Below are 15489 nucleotides of genomic sequence, written 5' to 3'. Positions count from 1 at the left end.
TCAAAAAGTCCCATACGAACTCGTTCAAAGCTTCAAATCACATCAAACAACACTAAAACCACGAATAGCACATCGATTCAAGCCTAATGAACTTATGGACTTCTAACTTCCAAAACTAATGACGAACATAACAAAACAACTCCGATTGACCTCAAATTTTGCACACAAGTCACAAATGACACACCGAACCTATTCCAACTTTTGAAACCAAAATCTGAGCTCGGTAGCCACAAAGTCCACTCTCGGTCAAACTTCTCAACTTTCCAAATTTTAACTTTTCTAAATTTCGTCAATTCAAGCCAACATCATCTACGGACCTTCAAATCAATTCCGGACACACTTCTAAGTCCAAAATTACCATACGGAGTTATGGGAACCATCAAAACTTAATTATTGAGTCATTTACACATAAGTCAGCATTTGGTCAACTATTTTAACTTAGGCTTCCAACCATGAGACTAAGTATCCCAACTCATTTTGAAATATCCCCGGAACCAAACCAGCCACCAAGGTAAGTCACATAACGACAAATGAGCATAAAATAAGCAGTAAATGGGGAAACGAAGATATAATACTCAAAATGACCGACCGACTCATTATAATCTAATAGTAACGTTTGTATCAAAACATATACACAAAATAACAAACAACAAGATTTAACGTGTTAATAAAAAATGAGAGGGTGGAAAAGGGATGTATGTCACACCTCCTTTTTCACGTAGGGGCATAAGGGAGTTTTTCCAATTAAAGTGAAAATAATCGAAATGGGATTATTTATTTTAAATTCAGAGCCACCATTTGGAATAATTTATGGTGTCCCAAGTCACCGGTTTATTTTATATCCCAAATCGAGTAAATTGACTCTATTTATGGTCTGCGAACACAGAAAACTGATCACTTCCAACTATGCCTTATAAAAGACAAATCGGTCGTTGCAAATATGATCCGGTTAACAAGTCCGGAGTCGAATTCTCAAGGAACTAACCTATCTATTACAACGCTTAATGGTGCTAGTACAAGCTCAAACAATTTCCGAAATGCAATATTTTTAGCAATAAATATTGGGATTTGTTTAACTAAGTAAAATGATGTTAAAACTAACAATAAATTAACGATAATTCAATGGTAAAAAGATCTAGGGTATTGATTTTCCCAATTGCTAGATTATTTCTTAACTCTTTTGCTATAATCTCGCCGTAATACTCTATGAGGATTATGAGCTATGGGTTACCGCAATTATCTCTCGATCAACTACGATAATTTACTAGAGCATTCTCTCGAACTACTCTAGCTGAGAATTTATGCAGCTTTGAATTATCCCACCAAAGTTTCTTTATGTCTAACCCCACTTTTAAATTCAAGTAATGAATCTCTTCAATTACCCAAAAGTGGTGTTGTTCAACAACAATCTAACCAAGTATTCTTTCTCAAGCAACACAAGGCGATTAGACACGATTAATCAAGTGCCCATTCAATTAATCACCATACAAAATATAGTTGAACAATCATATAATAAACCCAGCTCCATTATAACAAAACAGAGTCAAAACTTCATCTAACAATTGGTTCCATCAACCCTAGACTAAATAATTAGCTACGCATAATTGTTTTCATAATCACAACAGCAAAATTCATAATCAATGATCAACACAAAAGGAAGAAAGATAGAACTCGATGCCGAATTTTTCTCCTTGCCTCTTGCCTCTTCTTGCCTTCAACAAAACTCTAAAAACCTTGATATCCTCTCTTTGGGCGACTTGGGCTTCTTATATGTTAAGGAGATTTGCCCTCGAACTTCCAAAATTACTCTTGGAAATAAGGTTCAGCGAACTGACGAGCGCGACCGCGCTTGGACCGGGCATATCGCGTTCTATTCTGCCTGGACTAGCGCGGCTGGAGCACGCTCACGCTTAGCCCGCGCTCGCGAGGTTTAGCTGTTTTCTCCTTTTCTCCTTCTTCTTTCACGCGCATTCCCCTCCGAGTGGCTTTTCTTGCTCCAAATTAGCTCCAAAAGCTATTCAATGTCCTCATAATCAACACTTGCTCCTACAAAGCACAAAAACCTCAATCAGAGCATTTTGTTATCATTTAGAACTTAAAACATCAATAAAGTATGGTTAATTTCGAGCATAAATAGCATCTGCATCGCATAATATATGCTACTATCAACACCCCACACTTAAAACCGTTGCTAGTCCTCTAGCAACGAAACCACACTCTATAGGCCTAATCATCATTGGGTCACTTCCCTACTCCTTATACTAAGAATAATTCCCATAGATAGACTACCTTAGCGTAACATCCTAACCTCAAGAGTGGACTCTCTCTAGCCACGTAATGTCCCTAACCGGCTTTCATACTCTCAGTCAGAGGTCCAGACTTACCTTCCATTCATGAATCACGTGCCTACTCACCACAAAATAGACTTGCGTCATGGTCATTGTAATTCACACACTAAGGAATTCAAATACGTAAGATTCAACTCACCCTCAGAAAGAAATTCTTATGCCACAAACAACGCACCATAGGCTCGCCCGTAGTGCAATACTCGACTAATCGAGCTCATTTGGTCTAGAATCAAGTAGGACTTTGATGTTTTATACTTCAATACCACACAAGAGGGGGGGGGGGGTGATTTGTGTGGTGTCTAATTTTTTGCTTAAACTGATTATGGAAGGACCTGGTTCTTCTATGTGTTCCTTCTGCTACTGTTGCAGAATAATAAATGTAAAAAGTAAAAAACACAAGTATTTTTACGTGGAAAACACCCGGCTCAAAAGGTGAAAAAACCCACGACCTACTACTCAGTAGGATTTCCCCAACACTTCACTAAATCACTGAGCCAAAACAGCATTTACAAAACTCTTTGTAAACCTAAGGATTACCTCTAATCCCGTTGTAGCAACCGACCTCTAACTGCTGCTACAACTTCAAGTTAACTCTAACTTGAATACTCAAAGTACCTATTATAATTGCTTCTAGATAAAGCTGAAAGGTACAATATGAAGACACCTACTACAATTGAACTAGAAATAAATAAAGACACATAAAACTCTTTGTGGAGCTGGTTCTTCAATCTGGTTCATGTAGCGTCAGGTTTGCACACTTGAATCACACACGAACTGCTTGCAAAAAGCCTTGCTATTTTGCTCTCAATTCATGTTTAACTTCTGCGTTTTTGTGCAACACCTGTAAAAGAAAATAACACTGATATTTAAGAAGCCAGTAATTAGAGATTGATTGGGATACAGACGCTACTCTTCTATGGTAGAAGAGTTCTAGTTGATCTCATACTCTAACACTATCCTCTTCCTAAACTGTGTTCTCTTCGTGTAAGGAGTCTTTCTCTCCTTGTCCAATATGCAACCTTTTCGATCAGATCAGGAGATATTACTTCTGATAAGTTAGATTTATCTCCTTCACGTGCATCTCACATGTTTGGGTTGATCATGACTGTGTTTCACAAGATGGACCTGGTCCATGTTTGAGTTCTTTTGTCAGTCTTCAAAACTTCACATTTGCTTGGACCAACAAATTCCCCCTTTTTGATGATGACAAACTCTGTGCTTTCTACTCACTTAGACCCTGTAAGAACTCAACTTGACCATCAATACAAAGTTTAGAAAATTCACTTATCGTCAAGGACCAGGTTAATTAAGTTATGAATATCACTTATTCAGAATATGTAAAGCACAATATCTTTTCCCCCTTTTGGCATCATCGAAAAGTTGCATACACAAAGTGTGAGTCCTAGATTTTAATAATTACTCATGGCCACTGGGACTGCTTCAAGTGCAATCATGGATTAATCATCAGTAATCAAGCAAACATATTTAAACTATCAAGGAAATATTAACGTTCAACAAGAGCGAAAACAGTAGATATCATTGATGGAAGATATGTTGCTACCACAATCCACAACCAGAAAGCAAAAAAATTCAAAATATGAGCAAAAAGAAGGAAAAATCCCTAATCCGGGTCACTGAAGGTACTAGAAAGGTTCAGGAGATAAAAGCTAGAATTCCTAAGGCTTGGGGGAGCTAGAGGGTTGGAATTGGGCTTGGAGAAGATTCAGCATATTGTGAAGAATTCCATCATTCTTCTCCTTTTCCTTGGTAAGCTCAGTTCTGAGAGCATCCCTCTCAGATTCCACCTCTGCCACACGAGCCTTTAGCCTAGCTATCTCAGCATCCTTGGCCTCACTTTCCTGAACAAGAGCCATGACTTTACTGTTGATAGGTGTCTTCTTGGATGAACTAGGTTCATTTGGAATGGCATTGACTAATTAGTCACAAGCAAGCAGAGTATTAATACCAAAGTAATCCTTGCTTGTGGCCATTTCCCATTTCTTCAGAGGCACATTGCACCTGTCCAGAACCGTATTCAAAATAAAGCCATAGGGGGTAGCATGAGCCTTGGCACCATTGATAACCCTGTCCAGTATCTTGATGATGAATGCAGGCCAGTTAATTTGCCTTCCACTTCAAGGCACTCCATCAGAACTAAGTCCATATAATTTGCAATATACCTTCTCTCCTGCCTGGGCAGTAGGTACTTGTTGACAAACTCAAAAATGACTTTGTGTTGTGGCTTCATTTCACTCTTGTGCACAAACTTGGCCTTATTCACTTCTGCAACATCACAGAATCTCCTAGTAATTGTAAGGGCAGACGGAAGGGAATCCACACTTGGCCATCTCTGTCTGGTGTAATCATCATATCCCTCAGCAAGGATGTCTAGAATCTCTCCCAGCTTCTCTGCATCAAATGTCACCAGAACTCCTTTGACTTTGCTTGTAGCTTTGCCATCTTTGACTTCAGCATTTGCCATGAATCAATGATTTCATTTCTGGCCAATCTCCCATCCATCTGAAGGACCATGTCCTTCCAACCTTGAGCAGCTAGGGTGTCAACCAAACGAACCATTCCTGGTTCCACCAAATCTTTTAGCAATCTTCCCTTCAAAATTTTCCTTTTGCCAAACTTGGCCAGCTTGTCTTGTTCACCATCAGACTCATTTTCTTCTTCACCACTCCATTCCTCTTCTTCAGAAACTCTAACTTGTTTGCTTTTTATTGAAGACCTCGTCCTCTTGGCCAGTGAAGGTTCAGCAGCCTCAGACACAGAGGAAGACTTCTTGGAAGAAGTCTTGGTCTTTTTGGGCTTGGGTGTCTTAACCTCCATTGTTGCATGGTCCTCCGGATGGACCTATTCTATCTCCTCAACATCAACTGCTTCAGAGGACTCTGCAACCTTATCTTTTCCTTTATCCGTAATTTTCTTATTACTTTCAACCACAGCCTGTTGTAGGTCTCTCTCACTCTGTTTCACCCTACTTCTTGTTGCTCTTCCCTTTGGCAAGGTAGTTTCTGTAGTTGTTGGGGAGGAAGCCTTTCGTTTCTTGGAAGGTTTAGCAGCACTGGGGGTTTTGGTGTGGGAGTTCTTCTTTTCTTTGGATCGTAACTTGCACCTACCTTTTTCAGAAGGTCTGTTAGGGTCTCTTCAATTGATGAACCAGTTTCATCTCCCTGTGAACTTAAATTAACTAACCCCTCAGCAGCCTCCCCTGAACCGCTTCCCCCTAATTCTTGCTACTTTCATCAACAGTTTCTTGTGCAACCCCATAAATAGCAGGTATAGGCAATTCAGTAGTGGGTGAATGATCAACCACTCCTTTCCCTTTTCCCCTCACGTCACCACATTCACCCTCGCTCTCTTTTTCTTTTTGAAATTTCTTTTTACCTCCACTCCTTCCTGACTCAGGTTATTCCACATTCCTTATAGATCCAACATACACAAACCAATTTTCTAAATTATTAGTCAAAGAAGAACTTACCTTAGAAAGGGATTTTTGAGCCTTCTCAGAGTCAGAAGACCCAGGTCCTTCCCCCTCACTAGCAGATTTGAACAAATCAGACTCAGAGTCAGAATCAGAATCTTGGGCCTGACTTACCTTTAATTTTTCATTTAATTTCTTTGAAATAGTACCAGATGCCACCGTTCTGCGAGCAAGCATTTTTACTCTCCTTCGCCTGGGTTGGGGAGTCGTGGTAGGTGAAAGAGTGGTAGATGAATCAGAGGAAGTTAGTTGTGGAGGAGTTCCAGGGTTGTCTTGTGGGTTCGTCATTGTAGCTTATTGCTTGAGAGAATTTGTGTGTTAAACCTTTGGAGAAGAAAGAAATTGAGAGTAAAGAAGGTTTTTGACGTTTTGAATTATGAGGATGGCAGGAAGTAATAATGAGTATTTAAAGAGAAAGACTCATTTAATGAATAACGGTAGCTTTAGCAGTCAACTAGAGGTCTAGTCAACCTGAAATTGCAGGTTGAACGAACGGTTAGGCTTCCCTAGATTTTAGGCAATTTTTGTTGTTAGAATTCTAATGAGGACGGAACTGGTTAAAAAACAAACGGATTGGATTTTCTAATGAGTTGAACAATGGTAGGACTCTTCTCATGATTTAAATATTTATATTTCTAATTGTGTAGAGTATAGAAAAGATACGTTGGCATTCAGATGAACCAATACTGATGAACCAGGTTCTTCATTTAGAATTTTCTTGATCATGCCTCAATTTATCACAATAGAGAAAATTTTGTAGGAGATCAGTGAGTCATAGGAGTATACTATTTACAGTATGAAGCTGAGTAAAAATTAATCTAGATATTTACACAAGTTCAGATTTCCTAGCTAATTTTTTTTTCATTGTGCATTCTGAGCTGGTCCCATTAGGTGATCTTAATCATCCCTAATTCCAACATGTTCCTTTCAAAGCTTTCTCTACTCGGTGCTTTAGTAAAGATGTTAGCAATTTATTTATCAGTAGCACAGAATTCTATGGTAATCAATCCTTTCTCATAGTTATCCCTTAAGAAGTGATGTCTAACATCTATGTGCTTAGTCCTCTTATGATGAACAGAGTTCTTTGTCATACTAATAGCACTAGAGTTATCAGAGAAGATATGAATGCAACCAACTTCAATGCCAAAATCTATCAAGTGCTGTTTGATCCACAGCAATTGAGCACAACAAGAGGCAGCAACAACATATTCAGCCTCAGCAGTAGATAAGGCCACTAAATTCTGTTGTTTAGTGGCCCATGATACAAGACATGAACCAAGAAAATGAGCCATACTTGAGGTGCTCTTCCTATCCACAAGGAAACCTACATAGTCACAATACCCCACTAGATTGAAATTACTACATTTAGGGTACCAAAGACAATCAGTAGTGCCTTTCAAATATCTCAGTATCCTCTTGACAACAGTCAAGTGAGATTCCTTAGGATTTGCCTGAAAACGAGCACAAAGCCCTACACTGAAAACTATGTCAGATTTGTTAGCAGTAAGAAACAAAAGTGAACCAATCATACCCCTATACAACTTGTGATCAACAGATGAACCAGGTTCATCTATGTCTAATTTAGTAGTTGTTGCAAGGGGTGTGTATATTTCCTTTGATTCATCCATTTTAAACTTTTTAATCAACTCTTTTGCATATTTCTGCTGATGGATCTAGGTTCCATTTGGGTTTTGTTTGATCTGTAAGCCGAAAAAAGTTAAGCTTACCCATCATACTCATTTTAAACTCACTCCCTATTAATTTGGCAAAATCCTTACTTAGTTTGTCAGTGGTTGCCCCAAAAATTATGTCATCAATATATATTTGCACTACAAGAAGATCCTTACCCTTTTCCCTCAGGAATAGAGTATTGTCAATTTTACCTCTTTTGTATCCATGTTCAAGCAGGAATTTGGACAGTCGTTCATACCATGCTCTAGGAGCCTGCTTGAGTCCATAGAGAGCCTTGTCTAATTTGTACACATGTTCCGGACGCTCCTTGCTCTCAAACCTTGGAGGTTGTTTGACAAACACTTCTTCTTTTAGGTAGCCATTTAGGAAGGCACTTTTGACATCCATCTGATGAAGAGTGAATTCCATGTGTGCTGCAAAGGCTATGAGGAGTCTTATTGCCTCCAGTCTTGCAACTGGAGCAAATGTCTCATCATAATCTATGCCCTCCACTTGGCTATAACCTTGGACCACCAGTCTTGCCTTGTTCCTTGTAACTGTTCCATCTTCATCAAGCTTGTTTCTGAAGATCCATTTAGTGCCAATTACTGATCTGTCCTTGGGTCTTGGAACTAGATGCCAAACTTGACTTCTCTCAAACTGATTGAGTTCATCTTGCATTGTATTTACCCAATCTGCATCTTGCAAAGTCTCAGCAACATTTTTAGGTTCAATAAGAGATAAGAAAGCATCAAAAGCACACAGATTCTTTAATTGTGATCTAGTTTTAACTCCAGATGTTGGATCGGTAATTATGTTCTCAATGGGATGAGAACTTTGATACTTGTAAGGTTTCACAACTAACTCATTTCTGCTTGATGTTTCTCCTAGGGGTGTGCATTCGATTTATCGATTCGATTTTGACCCTTATCGATAATTACTTATCGATTATCGATTTTGTACATATGCTTATCGTTATCATTTCAATAAGGTTTCGATTTTTTCGATTACGATTTATCGATTTTTGGGGCTTATCGGTTTGCTTATCGATTACACCAATAAGAAAATTTGCGGGATAAAACAGAAAGTATATCGCTATAAACACGCCTAACTAATATGGACAAAAAGAAGCTAAAATAAGACGAACACCGTTTATAACATAAAAATTGTGTCAACAAGCACATGCAACGAAACTAAAGTAAGGGATCAAATGTATGCCACCAACACTCCAACGGTATAAAAAAATAAAAATACATCATCATGGCTAATTCTATTTCTATTAATTTGAACTTCATTCCCTTGAGCTTTAAATATGTTCATTCCTTAAATGTGGTAGATGAAATAATAGGGTTAGGGACTTAGGGTAAAGGAAAGGGTATTATATAATAAGGGTAAAAAAAATTTAGTATATCTTATCGGGTTATCGATAACCGAAGAGGACAAAATCAAAATCGAAATCGATAACTCGATAAGGAATATTTCGAAATTGAAATCGATAAATCGATAAACCGATATCTATAAACCAATAACAAATAATCGATTCGATTTATCGATAAACCGATTCGAATGCACACCCCTAGTGTTTCCCTTGTTTCGTTGCTGAGGAACAGGGTCATGAACAAGTTCCATTAGGGGATTGGTTTCAGTTCTTCTTTGTTCAGTTCCCCTGTCAGGTTACCCTGGATGGAAAAACCCGTTCCATCACTTGTTCCTTCTTTTGGTGCATCTTTAGCTTGAGCTGAGACTTTACTCAATTCTTTTACCAGCCCAATAACTTCATCTTCATGTTCCTGCCTCTCAGAAAGAATGTTAGTTTCATTAAAAACTACATATACACTTTCTTCTACACACAAAGTTCTTTTGGTGTACACTTTATAAGCTTTGCTATGTGAAGAATATCCCAACAATACTTCCTCATCACTTCTGGGATCAAACTTACCTAGTGAGTCCTTTCCATTATTGTGCACAAAGCACTTGCATTCAAATGCCCTAAGATGGGATACATTATGTTTTCTCCCTTTAAGTTACTCATAGGGAGTCTTCTCTACAAGAGGTCTAGTCATGCATCTATTAATGATGTAACATGCAGTATTTACAGCCTCTGCCCAAAAGCTGTGGGGCAGTTTACTAGAAAGAAGCATAGTCCTAGCCATATCTTCAAGAGTCCTATTCTTTCTTTCAACTACTCCATTTTGTTGAGGAGTCCTAGGGGTAGAAAAATTATGATCTATACCATGCTCATCACAAAATTCAGCAAACTTAGCATTTTCAAATTCAGTCCCATGATCAGACCTGATTGATGCAAGTTGAGTACCTAGTTGTTTCTGAGTTTTTCTAACAAAGGCAGTAAACATGTCAAATGCTTCATCCTTAGATGTTAAAAACAGTACCCATGTAAACCTAGAATAATCATCAACAAGTACCATCACATATTTCTTACCACCTCTGCTCAATGTTCTCATTGGACCACAGAGATCCATATGAACCAGTTCCATCGTCCTGGTTGTGCTTACCATTTTCTTGCTTTTAAAAGATGATCTTACCTGCTTCCCCCTTACACAAGCCTCAAAAACTTTGTCTTCCTTGAACTTGATGTTAGGTAACCCTATCACCATGTCCTTGGAGACTAATTTATTGAGTTGATTCAGACTTGCATGACCAAGTCTTTTGTGCCACAGGAGGGGATCATTGTCCAACACACTCAAGCAAGTGAGTTCATTTTCTGAAAGAGTGGAAAAATCTACAATGTAAATATTGTTAACTCTTTTTTCCTGCAAAACAATCTTGTTAGTGTTAAGATTAATCACAAAGCATTTGGTAGAGGTAAATGCTAAAAGGTTACCTCTGTCACACAGTTGTGACACACTGACTTACCAACTTTTCCAACCCCAATAATCTCACCTTTCTTCCCATTTCCAAAGGAGACATTACCTCCTTTTAAGTCCTCAAGTGAAAGGAACTGGTTCTTGCTTCTAGTCATATGTTTTGAGCAGCCACTATCCATGTACCATATTTGGCTACTTCCCTTCACTTGGACCTGCAATAAAAAATCAGGGGTTAGTATTAGGAACCCAAACTAGTTTGGGTCCCTTTCTATAGGCAAAGGGGTAAATTAAATTCCTTTTGGCCCATCCAGGCAGCCTATTTTTCTCTTGAACAAAGCTTTTTTTCTTTTAACTGGCTTTTCCTTTGCATTACATTCACTTTTGTAATGACCAGTCTTTCCACAGTGTGTGCCGATTTTGTTTTCAGGAAGAGTGATGTACTTACTTTTGGGATCCCATTTAGGTGCTGTGGTCCCATAGCCAAGCCCTCTCTTATTGCTATTGTGGTGTTCTTGTAGCCAGGATAGTGCATCGGAAGACTTATTCCATTTGCAAGTTCTGTCTAGTTCATGATTTACCTTCCCTAGGTCTTCTTTTAAGACTTTTATTTGTTCATCTTTCTTGTATAGCTCACCCTTCATTTTTCCTAGATTTTCTTCTAAGGTGACACGTGTGTGATCAACTTTCTTCTTACCTGTTCCTAATTTCAGTTTTAAATTTTCAAACCTAAGTTCTAAGACACTGGTGTCAAGTTCAAGAACCTGGTTCTTTAACTTAGCATTTTTACTGTCACTCTCATTAGCCCTAGATTCTAGATTTTTGCACTTGGCTTTTAAGATCACACACTCCCTAGACAGTTGTTCCTTCTCATTGTTTATTACCTCAGACTCATCGATGAAGTCTATCAATAATTCAGATAACCTTTCTTTAGACAATAATTTAATCTTGTCTTTGAAATGAATCACACTTACCTCTTGTTCATCATCTGATTCTCCGATGTCCATAAGTGCTTGTTCATCTCCAACTTCATTTTCTGAATCCTCATCTGATGTTTCTCCCCAAGCAGCAACCATAGCCTTTGTTGATCCTTTGTTCCTTTTGGGTTGAACCTGTTCCTTCGTTCAGCCCTTTCCTACTTCCATTAAATTTCCCACTGAGGACAATTTTTGATCATGTGGTCAGTCTTGCCACATTTGTAGCAGCCCTCGTTGGTCTGTTTCTCAGGAGCCCTTGGTTTGTTGAAGGTTGTACCTCTTGAAGAACCCTTTCCTCTCATCAGCTACTTTTTGAAATCCCTTGTGATCATGGCCATTTCATCATCCTATAGATCTGCACCTTCAGCTATTCTGAGAGCAAGACTCCTTTCCTTCTTGGGTGCATCCATTTTCATGGTTTTCCTTCTTAGTTCATAGGCAGTGAGATTTCCAATCAGTTCATCCATCTTGAGATGTGGAATGTGAGTTGTGAAATGTGGCTTAGCACCAAGTATGATGTGGTAATTGTGGCCCTAAGTGCCTATGAATTTATATATGTGAAATAAAGATTGAAATGAGGTGATTGATGGAAAAGGGAAATACCTTGGTAAGGCGGCCTAGCCGATCGGGCCGAGATCGGATGCCATGCTACACACATGGTGGTATTGTGTCGATATTGAAATCGGAAAGCGAGAAAGAAATTGTGATTTAGGTATACGTCTCAAATGAGACGGCTTATCCGATCGGGCCGTGATCGGACTCCGCTCAAGAAAGTGGTGGTATTGTGAATAATGATGCAACAATATGGAATGCCCTAAACTAAAGTTATGGAAATTGTGTGAAAGCTATGTGATCCCTTATTTGTATCTGTGATGTGGTGATAGTTTAAAGCTTTGTTGATCCTTATGATTTCTTTATTCTTGTATGGTTGTTCTTTCTAATGAGATGGTGTTTAGTTATACATACTAGTGCTATTCGATGGTACTAACGTCCCTTTTATCGGGGGCGCTACGTCTTTAAATGGATATAGGTGTTTCTATAGCAGGCAGTGTTGGTCGCAACTAGTGCCACATCTTCTTTCAGCTGACTTGGTGAGCCCCACTTCGTTTCGGGGTCTTGTCTCATCTATTTATCATGTACTTTGTATTTGAGGTATAGCCGGAGCCTTGTTATCGGCATTTCCATATTACATTACTCTTTTGTTGTGTTTAGAGGCTCCGTAGACAGGTTGTGGGTAGTGTCAGGTATTGGAATTAAAGTAGAAATATTGATGTTTGGCAAGGATTTATAAAACTTGTAATATTTTGATAATTATGATTTAAGCTGCTATTGGAAATGAAATAGAAGTTGTTAATGGAATACTTACTAAGTGTGATTAATGGAGTCCATCTCCTATTTATTCATTAATTAGTTTGGGTAGAATGAACCAGACTTGCTCAGTCGGGTTTACTCGGTTGAGCGCCGGTCATGCTCCTCGATTTTTTTGGGGCGTGACAAAAGGATCTCTGTATTAATACCCAACCGTGATGCATCCATCAATGACTGTTGTATTCTCATTCAAAAGGAGCTTGATTTGGGGATCTGGTCTCCATAAATAGAGTTATAAATAAGAGAAATAGTATCCTTTGTATGACACGAAATATTCTGTACACAAAAGCTAAAATCAGCCCTCATTCTATGAAATTGCTCTCTAACTTTATTCTTAATATTGCTCTTGTTATTGTTAATAGAGAAGCTAAACACTTAGCCAGGTTTGTACTTCATTTAATGTTATTTTTTAATCTCATTTCAGTTCTTATTTATTTCATATTTTGGATCAAACTAATTCACGTGTTTATAAACCACATTACAAATTCAACTGTACCATTTACTGGTAAATAGTTTGATGCCCATCAGTGTTAAAGGGACCAGATTTCAAGAAGTATACGCAGTTACCGTTCAAGCCAAGTGCGACTCCGAAGTTGATTTCGAAAAAGTCTATGTTTACCGTGAAAGTGGTAACAACAATTAAATTTGTAAATGAGACTCTAAAAATACGTGATCTAATCCCGAGCTAGTTGTTAAAGCAGTTAATGCTAAGAACGCGAAGTGTAATGGTAAAATGCGAGCTAATACGAGGCAGTAATCAAACTGAAGGGGCCTGTTGCCCGAGCGCATGGGTGATCGATGGAACCTCGGGGTCGGTGTTGGTGTTGATCTCGGACTATTGGGGCAGCTGGGGATGGGATAACAATTAAAGGTATGATTAAGCAATGCTCTATATTTCCAATATTAGACGATATGGTGAAGAACAAGTAAGAAAATAATAGATGCCAAGGAGGCCTCGGGCCTGTGGGGATGAACCGCTTACAAGAAAATAGAGAGAGGGATATTATTGCACTTGTGAAGAAATGGAGCAACATCAGCCCTTTACAAGATGGTATGGGATCCTCTTATATAGGCGAGGGAATCCGGTATGGTACAGAGTGCATTAAATGTAAAGATACGGGGATGGGACGGCTAGACAAGACACTAGGACCTATTGATTCTAGCTGCTTACCTCGAGAGTCCCCCATCTTCGTAACCTTTGCTGGGCCGCGGATAGATCCTTCAAACTCGGAGCCACTGCAGGACCGCAGATGATCTTCGAGATAAGAAGCCCGATCACGATCCCACAGCCTGGAGGTGCTGTCACGACATTCCGAATATACCTTAATGGCGGGAGATGGGTTCCCCCGATTTAACCATACAAAGATAGTCTCCGCGTTTCCTAGAATGAAGTGATAGGAAACGATGTTGAATCGGCGTCTTGAGGCCATTATTGCCATGAGATCAACCGTCTAAGAGCATTAAATGCCATGTCCCAGGGAACCGTGCAGGGCCGCCTTCAAATGCGGTAATCGAGAAACCCATGAACTGCCGTAAGTTCGTCTCTTCAGCTTCCCCAGCGGTCCCTATAAATGCTTCGGTTGCTAGATACTCCCCATCTTCACCCTTCCCTCAGGCTTGTAAACCAGAATTTCGCTATTTGATACCTTTACATTTTTCTTTCTCTTTACGGAAAGGTTTTACCATTTTTCATGGCCAGGACTTCTAGAACGGTCCCTCGATGGAATGATACTGCGTCGTCGTCTCGATTGTCTGAGGGGGAAAATAAATCGGTTCCCACTTTGGAGCAATGGACCCCTCCCGATATTGACACGTCGGATGATTTCGACATCGAAACTCCCTCGTCTACACCGGGTCGATATGAGCACGTATCTCGATATGTCAGCGTCGTGAACAATATTGACAAAGTGAAGGAGGATTGCTGATGGAGCAAGGTAGTGGAGGTAGAAATTCCTGACCCCAGCGACAACATTACCAACTTCAAGGATGGCTTTCTCTACATATACACTTATCCATTCACCATGGGTCCTGATAAATCTGTCGAATCTCCTCCTTTGGAAATCGATCCGGTTATCCTTGACTTCTGCGCTCAATATCGGCTGACCCTCGGACAGATCTACCCGTCCTTTTAGAGGATCGTGTTGATGCTCATGCATTTTACCGAAGGGGTTACAAGTGAGGTCTTTACCCTGAGCCATTTGATCAGATTGTACTGCCCTCGGCTGTATCGAGGCTTAATCAAGCTTCGACAGCGGTCAAAAAAATCTTTCTTCACAAGTGTTGATGAGGGGAAGGACCAGGGATGGATGAGCAGGTTCATTCGAGTGAAGACCTCGGATATCATCCCAGCCCGGAGGATGCCCTTTCCAGAGCGATGGAACGATCGACGTAAGTGAACTTCCCTTTAGCCACTACTCAAGTATTCTTCTGTTTGTCACGATAACCCTTTTGTGCTCTCTCCAGCCGTTGCTTGGCATCCCGAGGTGGTCCCAGATTTGGCGGGATGGATCAGGCGTTTGGATGAAAGGTTCCCATATCGTCTCCGATCTTGGACCATCATGTCCAAGGAGCGCTGGGTGGCTAATAATCACGGTAAGGTTTCTTCACTGCTCGTGCTTGACCTTTTGCGTTCCTTTCCGAGATCTGAGCAACGGCGTGTTGCTTTTCTTGTGCTGGTGCAGGCCTTGGAGAGAATATGTAGATGAGGTGATGTTCTAAATGTCAATACCACACAAGAACCAGGTTCTTCTAAGTGATATAACTAATACTGTTTGCGGAATTAAAAGTCATAAATTAAAAAACACATAGATTTT

At 39.6% G+C, this 15489-nt stretch overlaps 1 protein-coding gene across 1 annotated transcript; it reads right to left on the bottom strand.

The window, feature by feature from the left end:
* LOC109235720 (NF-kappa-B-activating protein-like) lies at positions 5208-6126 on the bottom strand. Its single transcript, XM_019401936.1, has 3 exons — positions 5836-6126; positions 5595-5757; positions 5208-5473 (listed from the first exon to the last, which is right to left on the bottom strand). Exons 1-3 carry the CDS (start codon positions 6124-6126, stop codon positions 5208-5210), a joined length of 720 nt encoding a protein of 239 aa, XP_019257481.1.

The sequence above is a fragment of the Nicotiana attenuata genome, chromosome 1 (assembly GCF_001879085.1).
Source record: "Nicotiana attenuata strain UT chromosome 1, NIATTr2, whole genome shotgun sequence".
In the NCBI taxonomy this organism is placed as follows: domain Eukaryota; kingdom Viridiplantae; phylum Streptophyta; class Magnoliopsida; order Solanales; family Solanaceae; genus Nicotiana; species Nicotiana attenuata.
The sequence above is the reverse complement of the archived record's forward strand: the minus strand, read 5'-3'. Positions and strand labels throughout refer to the sequence as shown.

Excerpts from the sequence above, each read along its gene's own strand:
- LOC109235720 (XM_019401936.1), bottom strand. The coding sequence starts at position 6,126 with ATGACGAACCCACAAGACAACCCTGGAACTCCTCCACAACTAACTTCC. Across the intron at positions 5,758-5,835 it reads CTCAAAAATCCCTTTCTAAG|TCAGGAAGGAGTGGAGGTAA; the intron begins GTAAGTTCTTCT and ends GAATAACCTGAG. Across the intron at positions 5,474-5,594 it reads ACAAGAAACTGTTGATGAAA|GTAGGTGCAAGTTACGATCC; the intron begins GTAGCAAGAATT and ends CTTCTGAAAAAG.